The 12002-nt window shown below is 37.8% G+C and overlaps 1 protein-coding gene across 2 annotated transcripts; it reads left to right on the plus strand.

Annotated features, from left to right (window-relative positions):
* Positions 1-145: 145 nt before the first annotated feature.
* Positions 146-9784, plus strand: pfkfb2b (6-phosphofructo-2-kinase/fructose-2,6-biphosphatase 2b). Of its 2 annotated transcripts, XM_056734897.1 has the most exons (17): positions 146-272; positions 889-1034; positions 1474-1599; positions 1893-1989; positions 3043-3109; positions 3222-3296; positions 3406-3462; positions 3578-3702; positions 3805-4012; positions 4123-4269; positions 4663-4767; positions 5163-5292; positions 5386-5448; positions 5854-5918; positions 6618-6812; positions 7800-7825; positions 8285-9784. In XM_056734897.1, the coding sequence occupies exons 2-17, from the start codon at positions 947-949 to the stop codon at positions 8352-8354; spliced, it is 1644 nt and encodes a 547-aa protein (XP_056590875.1). In that variant the 5' UTR covers positions 146-272; positions 889-946; the 3' UTR covers positions 8355-9784. The 2 variants fall into 2 exon arrangements, with proteins under 2 accessions (XP_056590875.1, XP_056590876.1); XM_056734898.1 differs by lacking the exon at positions 7800-7825.
* The last annotated feature ends 2218 nt before the right edge of the window (positions 9785-12002 follow it).

A 12002-nucleotide genomic window follows, 5' to 3' on the forward strand; every position in this document is an offset into this window, starting at 1 on the left:
TTTTACTGCCATTTTATATATATATATAATACATTATACTTGTAGTTGTAGTAGATAGGAGTCTCGTGCACAACAGTAATGTTTGGCGATGTCGTTATATCGCGGGTATTACGGTACGTAAACAGTGACGTGGGACACACCTTCCGTCGCGCGTCCGTTGCTGGTTGCTTAGAAGGTCAAGTGCACAACCGGCTCGCGCAACAGCACGACAGTAAACAATCTGCCGGTGTAACCGAAGCTGACGGATCTCTGAAGCGAACGTTCAAAACACTGTAAGACGTAATACATTAACGCTTTCTTTTCAGGTATCTTAGTTAACACCCGTGTCTTTTTAAATCACTGTCGAATGTCATTCTGGGTGAACTTAATGCACGTGTTGAATTGAGCCTACCTCTGTGACATGCATGATATTCGGGAGATCATCCGTATGACATACAGAAAATTGTGAACGTCATCGGAATTGTGACGTGATATTGTGAGGGCCATCTGGACTGATTTATTCATTGTCTTCAAATATGACTCATTTCTGAACATCATGACGCAACCTTGTTGTGTTCAGCCTATCTTTTAATATCACTTTTATTATGACGTACTCGAGTACTATTCCTGTTCTTTATGATTACGTTAATGATATTATAAGGATCATTTCTATTATGACGTCGGGGGAGAATCCCACACACAGTGACGTGCATAATATTCTGATGACGTAGCATTATTGCGGTGCTGCGGCTGGGGGTGAAAATGATGATGTGGCCATGCATTCGCAGAATAAGCTCAGCTGTCAATGAGAAGAACACTGTGTATATGGATATATGGATAAAGCAATCCTTGTCTCCACTAACAATGATGGAGTTGAGTTTATTTCTCAGCTTCTCTCGTTCTCTGTAGGTGCAGCATGTTTTACAGCTAGAAGACTAAGGGAGTAGTTCAGCTTGTCATAGCCAGTATGTCTGCATGGTTGCAGCAAGACACCGGTCCAGCAAGTTCTGCTGAATCCAGGAAATCAGAGCCCAGAGGACAAGAGAAAAAATGCTGTAAGTTTACCCTTTTCACACCCCGTTCTGTTGAACACGTGAAGAATAGTTAGGTCTAGCAAGATAGATGACAAAGAACTGAGGAATCTAGAAGGAACGACTGTCATCATAAGGCATGAGCTGCTTTCAGTATTGTGTGGAGTTGTGTGTGTGTAATCAATCCTTAGAGTTTCCACACTGCTAGAGGTCACTGAGGTTTAAACAGAAGTGTATTGTCATAGGCTACATATAAGAGATGAACCCGCTCACCTGTTCATTATATAGATGTTTATTGACTGTAATGCCTGTTGCGATTCAAGGTAAAGGTGCTTTTATTAAGAATGGGGGGTTCCCTCTTAATATAAACAAATAAAGGATCAGAACTTGATTCAGTTCATGGTATCTCTTGCTTTTGTTGTTCTGTTGACACATCTGTGTGTCTGTGTCTGTCCGACAACAGCATGGGCATCCTATATGACCAACTCCCCCACCGTGATTGTCATGATAGGCCTGCCTGCGAGAGGCAAGACATACATGTCGAAAAAACTCACACGCTACCTCAACTGGATAGGAGTTCCCACCAAGGGTGAGTGGACCGGATTCAGATAGCTGTCACTCTGTCCAATTTTGAACTCTTTTTATAGCTGTCAGCTGATCTGTGTGACATCACACCCGGCAAAGAGAATGAATCTGAGCTTGCATTATTTAAACAGTGTGGAGACTCTCTTGTGTTCACCATAAAACAAGTAATCGATCACCGTTATTGAAGTCAGAAGTTCATAAAGCAGGACATGGAATAGAACTGTTGCACTGTTGAAGAATGGTTGTATGTTATAAGGTGATTTGTCACAATTTCTTGTTTTTATTTTTATTGTGCAGTGTTTAACCTGGGCGTGTACCGGAGGGAGGCGGTCAAAGCATATAAGTCTTTTGACTTTTTCAGGCATGACAATGAGGAAGCCATGATGATACGGAAGTGAGAACACACCTTTTTTGTGATTTAGTTTGATTCAGTTGCGTCATTTAAAGTTACAGTGCGCTCAAAAACTTTTTAAATAAACATTTATTTACCTATTGTGCCATATTGTATCTTTAATCTTTTTCCAAAAGAGCACTACTTTTTTTTGACACACCAAAGGCTGCAAAGCTCTTTTAGCCATATGAGTGCTTTTGTGTGGAGAATAATAAATCATTTAAGTTTTTCTGGGTGGTCACGGCCACAATTCGCCTTTTTAAAGGGACAGTTTACCCCCAAATAGAAATTCTGTCATTTGCTCTCTTTCGAGTTGTTACAAATCTGTATACATTTCTTTGTTCTGATGAACACAGAAAGATATTTGGAAGAATGCTTGTTACCAAATAATTTTTGGCCATCGACCACCATGATAATGGTGGTCAGAAGTGCGCCAGAACTGTTTGCTTTCCTACATTCTTCACAATATATTATATTGTGTTCATCAAAACAAAGACATTACTAAGCAATTTTTCTATGGTAGAGAGTAAGAGTAAGAAAAATAGGAGAGAATTTTTATTTTGGGGGGAACTGTATCTCTGACATGGAATGGAGGAGTTAATGATGAGGAATTTTCACCTGCTCCTTTAAGTTTTTAAGTTTCAATGGTTACATCACTTGAAATCCAATGTTTTTTAGCTTCTTCTGAGTTGGCTGTTTTTTATTCTTTACCCAGCTGTGTTTACCCTTGTTTGTTTTTAACAACCCCTGCGATGTCCATCCCAAACACATTTTACAAGGGTAGATGTAATGTCTGCAAAAAGGTGCAAATGACCACTTGAGATGTTTTACACTAGGAGAAAAAGGTCCATAAACCATGGAAACAGCTTGCATTGAGTAATGTGACATCAGAGCGGCTAAACAACATTTCAAGCCATTTCCTAAGGTTACATTAGAACACATAACATTAGTCCTGTCTGTACAACATACATGACAATATAACCTGTTTAACTGCATTTGTTCATTTCTTACAAATGATAATATTGAAATAATACAAAATTATTTTCTGTCCAATAGACATTGTGCCTTAGTGGCCCTGGAAGATGTGAAGATATACCTGAATGAGGAAGGTGGACAAATAGCTGTAAGGTTACTTTTCTCTCTGTTCACCTCAGTACTTGTGTAGTAAAGTGGCGTTAAAGAGAGTCATTTTTCCATTTGATAAATTAATGATAATCTGTTTTTATTCTCTTGAGGTTTTTGATGCCACAAACACAACTCGAGAAAGACGAGATCTCATTATAGACTTTGTGAAGGAGAATGCATACAAGGTATGCTAGCAATATGTCAACCATTAAATCTCTATTTTTTCTCTTATGTTAACTGGAGTGTACGCATATTCATAACTATTTACATATATCTGTTCGTTTACGTTTTCAGGTGTTTTTTGTGGAGTCAGTTTGTGATGATCCGGAGGTTATTGCTGCTAATATCCTGGTATGTTGTTTGGTTAGCATTCTGTTAAATAAGCGGTGAGATAAATTCTTTTCACATAATGTACAAAACTATTTTCTTGTATATTACTGTGTTACTGCATATTTTAAACCCAAAGGAAGTCAAGGTGTCCAGTCCAGATTATCCAGAGACACACCGAGAAAGAGTCATGGATGATTTTCTGAAACGTATTGAATGTTATAAGGTCACTTACCAACCTTTAGACCCTGATGCTAATGACAAGTAAGAAGCTTCTCCGCAAAAAATAGACGCATGAAAAATATAGAGTTTAGCATTGTAATTGTCTAGTATAGTTATGTCTAATCATCCACATTTCTTTTCTAGAGCTCTTTCCTTTATTAAGGTGATGAATGTGGGTCGGCGGTTCCTGGTAAACCGCGTTCAGGACTACATTCAGAGTAAGATTGTCTACTACCTCATGAACATCCATGTACACTCGCACTCCATCTACCTGTGCAGGCATGGAGAGAGTGAGCACAACATCCAGGGCCGCATCGGGGGGGATTCTGAACTCTCCCCCAGAGGAAGACAGGTCATTCAATCCTTCGTATCATATGTATAATATTTTTATTACAGATGGATTTATGCTTGCTGGGAGGAGGCACTAGAGAGTTTGACTTCCTATTTCTGTCCGTGTTGTAGTTTGCGAGTGCCCTGCGGGATTTCGTTGAAGAGCACAAGCTGTCTGACTTAAAGGTTTGGACCAGCCAGTTGAGGAGAACCATCCTGACAGCCGAAGAGCTGGGAGTTCCCTATGAGCAGTGGAAGATCCTCAATGAGATCGATGCGGTTAGTATGATGGCCACTTGTTGTGTTTTTAAAGGTCCATTTTTTTAAATGTATCATTTAACAGCGGTGAGGTTGTGAACGTTGGCGACGTTGATAATGTATTTATGAAACGCGCTCTGTAGAGTCCGTTTAGGGCTACTGTGGAAACAACAAGTGAATTCCATGCAAAGGGACCCGCGGTGTATGTAGATAGTAATAGCTCATTGTAAGGTAACACAAACATAATGCTTCATAATGTAAGGTCTTAATACAGCTCTGAAGACATAGTTAGGTATATTATATTGCGTTTCTATCAATAGATCCTCAAAAAATGACACACTGCACCTTTAATGATACAGTCACATGTAGTTTGTATGTATTACATACTGAGACATTGACTGCTTTAAATCATAGGGTGTGTGTGAGGAGATGACCTATGATATGATCCAGAACACATTCCCAGAAGAGTTTGCACTCCGGGATCAGGACAAGTACCACTACAGATATCCAGGAGGAGAGGTACATGTACAATACATCTGAATGAACGGCTGTTCCCTAGGGAGCATGCTGCTTCTCATCTAGGTTTATATAAGCCATTTCACTGCCTGCCTTCAGGTCTCTGTCATGAAACCAACAGGGAAGTGAGTAAAACTGCAATTCATTGAGTGGCCGCTAGAGACTGGCTCCAAAACAGTGCAGAGCATGAGCCCCGTGCTAAAACGTCCAAATTTATAGCAGAAAAAAACATGTTGACGCCTGGAACAAAAAATGATTTTGGTCTCTATAGCTTATGATGATCCTCCGCCCACTTTATGCTTCAAAATTGCTCTTCACAAACCTTAGGGTGACGTCACGGACACTACGTCCATGTTTTATACGGTCTATGGTGTTATGTTATGTTTCTCTCCCTGCAGTCGTATCAGGATCTGGTTCAGAGACTGGAGCCTGTCATTATGGAGCTTGAGAGACAGGGCGATGTTCTGGTCGTCTGTCATCAGGCGGTTATGCGCTGTCTGCTGGCATATTTCTTGGACAAGAGCGCAGGCAAGTTGCACCCCTTACTTTCACACACTGAAATGCGGAAACACATTTGTGCTGTAACTGTATCTAAGGTTGTGTAATCTTTCCGTCCCTTAGAGGACCTTCCCTATATAAAATGTCCCCTTCATTCTGTCATGAAGCTCACTCCTGTTGCCTACGGTATGTTGGACTGTTATTTCAATCTGTCTAGTTTCGGGGCAGACATACAAACACTAAGATGGGGATTTATTTAAGATTGCCTATATTTTTTTTTCCTTTTTTTTTTCTTTTATGAGAAACGTCACATCAAAAATTGGATGTTTGATTTGTGGCCTACAGTAGCAATTGTGGGAATCTTTGTTTTAGAAAATCCTGAAAAACTGACTTCTGGACTAAATTTTGTATTTCTTCTTCTTTGTATATCTTATAGTTATTATTAATAGTATTATAAATAGTTATAAATATTAATAATAATATTATTAATACATTTTGTATTTTGACATGTAGATTATGCATGCCTCTTAACTTCCAACCCCACACATACACGTGTAAATGCTCAAAGATCATTTTGGTTTTCCACTTCAGGTTGCAAAGTAGAAATGTTTCACCTGAATGTGGAGGCTGTGAACACACATCGCGATCGACCACTTGTGAGTCCACATCTGTCTCTGTGCTATTCCTTATAACAGAATGAATTTTTAATGGCTGATATAAAATATTCATGCTAACGTAATCGGTGGTCACATTGTCTCTCAGAATTGGAACACATGTTCTCTCAGAATTGACACATGTTCAACAAGCATCCTTTTGGTTTTAATTTAACCTTCATCTCATCACAGCATCACTGCATGTTGTTTGGCGTCTGTGCTGTCTGCTGCATCTTTCTCAGAAATCCTTCTTTAGTTAAGCTGTGTGTATGTATTTTAGTCAAACTGTGAGTTAAAAGGTTTGTTTAAACAAATATTTTTCTTTTGTGGTCTGATTCTCCTCATCAGAGTGAGGTTTCACACAAAACATCTGTTGTTGAGTGACAAAAATGTTATGCACAATTCTACAGTTATGTGTTTGTAAATGTGCGGATGCTGTGGTTGTGCTGTAACTTTGTGGGTTTGTGTTGTGAGTTTTGTGAATCCCCGTGTTCAGCGCTCCATCTGATACGCCTACATTGTGTTGTAATGATGTGGTGTTGAGTAAACGTTTCTATTTCCCCAAAGCGGTTTATTTGATGCTCATGATCATGTGATTTTTGCTGTTCAAATGTTTGCTTAAGGCTTTAAAAATGAGGTATGTGTGTAGTTGGTTCGCCTTTCTCTTTTTTAACCCTCCCAGTTTCTCCCATATCAAACCAGGCCAAAGTCAGGCGAGACACCGCCACTCTGGTTCAGAGGCGGAATAGTTACACGCCCCTCTCCACACATGACCAGGTTAAAAGGCCTCGCCTCTACAGTGCTGGCAACCGGCCCTGGCTGCCCCTCACTCCCTCCCCTACCACCCTGCACATCCACGACATGCCAGAGGGGGCACTGCTGCTTCAGAAAAATCAAGTTAGTGTCAGAATGTAAAGCACTGTGTTTGAAGACTAAAATGGAACTAACTAAAATGGACCAGTGATTTCCTGACACTAAACCACCTCACCCTGATGTTCTGAATGTGCCACTCAGTGCTGCTGACTGCAGGTTGAAATGATTCTGTTGGGTTTTATTTGGCAGTCTCTTTCATTCTGTTCCTCATACATGCATGTTACTTTGCAGAGTGTTTGTTTCACTTGAACCTTTGAATGTGCTGTCTTTGGCTCTGTCGATCCCACCTATCCACATCACAGATCAAACGGTTTTCAGAAGGCATGATGCTCTTTGCATTATAATTGCAAAATAATTTTCTCAATGTTTTTGTCCTGTCACTTCAGTAACACCTCTTAATATCAGAGAAACAAAATTGCATAAAGGATTGTTTAGGGAATTATTGTTTTTGTAGACAATATTTTGTTCAGTAATGTGCATTGTGCCCAGAGAATACATTTTGAATTAAGTTTATTTTTCTTACTGCATTGCAAATGTTCGGTTTTATTGTACCAATTTTGTTACACATATGTTTACAAAAAAAACATGGCAAACAAGAAAAGAATACTAAGCTAAATTTACCTTTATATTATCTAAAAACAAGTCTTCATCTTGCAGACTTTTGCTTCTAAATAAAGGTTTCTTATTCTTCATATTCTCATATTCTTGGAAAACAGGACAAAAATATTTGACATGTTTTTCTCTTTAACACGGTATATAAATCTTTCTCCCTGCTTAACACAATTCCAAACCAAAGTTGGCCTTTTATTTACAGTGATGTTGTGGGTCAGTTGTTCTTTATTCATTTATTACTCTGCACTGCAGTCAATCATGTTTGTCTTGTTTTTGAGTACTTAGATGATTTTCCTGCAGTGTACACATGGCAGAATGTGGTCCTTGTGCTTCATTTGTCTTCTCCTCCTCTCTTTCTCCTTATCATCTATTTCTCTTTCACTCTCTCTGTCTTCACAGTGTTATCATGCGGCAGCCAGTCATCTGTGAGTATGTTTAATGTCAAGGGGCTTGAAATGCTCTTCTACACCTCAGATCTCATTATGCTGTTTGACATCTCATATACACTGTCATGAAGGCACAGTCCTTCTGTACTTATATATTCACATTGAAAGCATTTTTGTGTATGTGTGTTGTTATAGCTAACTCTGTATGTCTTGTGTTGGTTTAAGATTCTTTAAACTGTTTCCTTTAGAGCTTCCCTTTTTCTGCTGTAGTTATAATCTTTTATTCATTATGGAAGATTCAATCAAACTCATCACATGTTCTTGTGTCAGTTGTGTCTTAATGGTGATGAGTAATTGAATCTAAACGTTAGAAGATGTTTTGTGTTGTCTGGTATTATGGATTATTTTCTTCTGCAATTTAAATAATACATAATAATTTTTATGTGACGTACTAAAACTGTTCACATGTTTACTCCACTTTTTTACTTGTTTTTATAGGGCTCCTTGTGTGAAGGAAACAGCTTTGACAGCGCAGATGAATTTAATGACTGTTTCCGCTTCTGAGTGAGACAGAAGTTTCAAAACCCTGCATGTCACATGCTTTCACATTTTCCCACTCCACACCCAACATACTTTTATCGATGACCGGACCATATTTCCCATCAGCTCTCTGCATGACCTCCTATGATTTAATATATAAATATAACTCAAAACACTCTTTAATCCTCTGTTCTGATATGCCTTATTGAAGAAAGAACAAAGAGATTCTCCCCAAAAACTGAATGTGAATGAGAATTTGAATTCAACATTAGTTGTGCAAATACATCTGTGGCTGACTAAATATTGTTTTATTCGAAAGATAAAGAGATAAAACAGATTTAGCACAGATTAATCAGAGAAACCAGTTTATAATAATTCTTTGGTTCTTAATATTAAACCAAATGAATATTAAATGAATTGTGCCTAGTGTGAAAGGAGTATATTTGTAGGTAACGATAGAACCTCAAAGGAAGATTATTTGTCTTGTGCAAGACTTTAATAATATGAATGATATTTATGGGATATTGTGCAAAGTTCAAAATGGTAGCTAGGGACAAGTTTTGTAGAAATGTGCATTATAATGGCAAAGCTGCAAACGTTTAAATGAGTACATTTTATAGTTTAGGTCAGTGATGCTGGCAAATGTATTTTTATATATTGAGGTTTTTGTTTACCATGTAATCCTATATGAAAGTGCACTTTTAGGCTGGAGAATTCAAACTGGTTATCCCTGGTTATGAGTTTGTTCAAACTTAAACAGAAATAACTGTTTACTGTTACTGTTTATATATTACACATTATGTAGCCATAGTTTAGACGCACACATAGGAGGGTTTTCCTGGACAAAGGCCATTGAATAGAGATTTATAATAATCAACTGCATATTATTTTGCATGAAGGTATTTGATGCATACCATGTCTATTAACTTTCTGTTTAATTTTAGGTTAATTAGTTTTAGGGCAAATAATTGTTCACACATTTTTTTATCACAATCAATGTTTAATCAACTCTTTGCCTCTTGTTCCTTTTGAATGGTTCTGCAATGTGACAAATGCAAGTACAACTCCATGTTTTCTCACAATTAATATGAGGTCAAATCTGCATGCATAATTATAAAAGAATGTAGGAAATAGGAATAGATGGAGTAGGCATCTTACATGCTAGACATCTCAAATTATATTCATGCCAATTCAAATGATCCAGATGTCCAGGATTTCACTTCAGAGTGTTTCATAGATGATTCAAACTAACGGAAATCAATGTGCATTTATTCAGATATCTAAGCATGCATTGCACTTATGTGGTCAAATGTGAGTTATATCTGTTACAAATGAGAAATTATTTTACAGTTATGCCACAGAATGTAAGTTAGGGAATCATTTAGGAAAGTTGCTTGTAATATTTTTAATACGGTGTTTGCTCTGAGTACATACAATAATAAAACATATTATATAACATTCGCCATTTCTTGTGATTTTTATTTTGCAACGATCATGTTTCTTTTCATGCTTTGTTATTGTAATGGCGAGTTATGGCCACTAGATGGCAAAGATGACCTTTTTTGTCACTCGTCTCATTCATTCAGGACCAATAGACAGTTTTTGCACGTTCTTCACGTTGTTATATTATTTAACACGACAAAGATTCTTAAACCTTAAAATATCCTATTTAATTGAAACTTGACTTTATTTGATCATCCTGTTCTAAAGCTAAAAAGCCATACAATGGTCCTAAATGACACTTGTCAGTGGAATCCAGCTGGCCATTGCACTTCCTCTTCATCTGTATCATAATAGTGTGCTTGACAGAAGTGAATCGCTGCACCTGGATCACACACAAGCACCCACACTGCCCTCTCTGTGTTATATAACCCTGATGCAAAGAGATGAGAAGTATTAACGTATGAGTCACTGCAGGTGGAGGAAGAAACATCTTAAACTGCCCTTTTCACAATACGAACCCAGATGGTTTTGCATATACCAGCATCACATTCGTGCCGGTCGGACCTCATCAGGCCCTTCCTATGTTTGTTTATATGTGCTTTGATGCTCGACGTATTGTCTGGTTCTGTGTTTTCAATGATGGACAACAAATAATTTCATCCCAGTCTTCAAAAAGGATTTTGTCAATATTAGACACACATGCATCAATGAGGGTTGAAAAGCGCAGGTGCCCTGGTAAGGAAAACAGATACAGAGCTTTAGAGATGTTTCACACCCTAAATCTACCAGCCTTCTTGAAAAATGACATATCATAACTGTTTTTTATCATTCTCTCTTATTTCTCCTCTTTTTGATCTGTTAGTATATAATAAACCACAAGTAACACGTTTGCTGTTGGTAAGGGCAGGAAAATATATTCTGGCTTCTTTACAAGTACACTAAAACTAGTCGTGTGTATTTCATCACAGCCAAAATGTATACATCTTCTAGACATGTGTGTATTTCATCACAGCCAAAAATGTATACATTTTAATGCATTATATAACAAAACAAGAGACATCTGCAAACAAGTAATGCCAGAACTTTCATCAGAAATGACTTCTTTTGTTTACTTTTCTTCCAACTACTTTTAACCAGCTGGTCGCTATTTGATTTGAAGTGGATGTCTGAAGTTTCCATCAGGTTTGCACAGGTGCTCTTGTCGAATAACCACAGGTACAGTTTATCATATTTACGACTGACAACCAGAAATATATGTGAGTAGATTTTGCCAAACTGGAACAAAGCGGGTATTTTTCATCATTTTACCTTATTTTTATAAAGTATTTTACTTTTACATTCCACATAATGATTTTTGTTACATAATGCAAATAAATTGATAGTGCTTATAATGCTCATGTGTTCAATATTTTTTTATGGCTCTTCCACATCTTTTACTTTCCCAGCTACCCACTGAGATCCCAGCTGGTTGGGTTTCGTTTAATGTGTACTTTAGATAATGTAATATTAGCAAAAATATTATATCAATACCTCCTGTGCAGTTTACTTTGGCTCAAATATTACATTCTTACTACGGCATCAATGGGATAAAGCTATTGTCAGTGAAAATATTGAATATTATTCATCAAAATATTTGCAACATGAACTTATATTTGAATAACGTCACGTAGTTGCAAACTTTGATCAATGAATCCCATAAGTTATGTCATGTTTTTGCCCCAAACAGCCCCTTGTATGATCATGTCCGAGAGATATAATGCATTGTAATGTAATACCGTGGGCCCTGGTGATGTATGATACTCACTGACAACTGAAACAGAATGATGTGTAAGGATCGCACCTGTGTGTGTGTGCATGCGTGTGTGTGTAATCGAGAACAGCAGAGAGTCACAGTTTAACACCGTAATGTGAGAGATCGAGGTCACCCAAAGCACCGCTCACCTGTCCGAGAGCTTTCAGAGGAATATGATATCCTTTACTATGGTAAGACAGAAAACAACAAAGGGACAAAGCAGTCGTGGTGGGAAAGAACCTGAATCGTGCGGCCCTTGGAGAAGTCAGTAATTATTATTGGCTTTTGATGTTGGAGTCCTGTGGTAAAACCACTTAAATCTCTCCAAACCACTTAAATCACTCAGCTCGGTGTCATTTTATAACCATTTCTGATTCTAATACCCCTGCTTAAGCCTGATAATTCAGCTCATTGTAGAAGATTAAGCATCATGTGTTCGAT

The sequence above is a fragment of the Triplophysa dalaica genome, chromosome 21 (genome assembly GCF_015846415.1).
Source record: "Triplophysa dalaica isolate WHDGS20190420 chromosome 21, ASM1584641v1, whole genome shotgun sequence".
In the NCBI taxonomy this organism is placed as follows: Eukaryota; Metazoa; Chordata; class Actinopteri; order Cypriniformes; family Nemacheilidae; genus Triplophysa; species Triplophysa dalaica.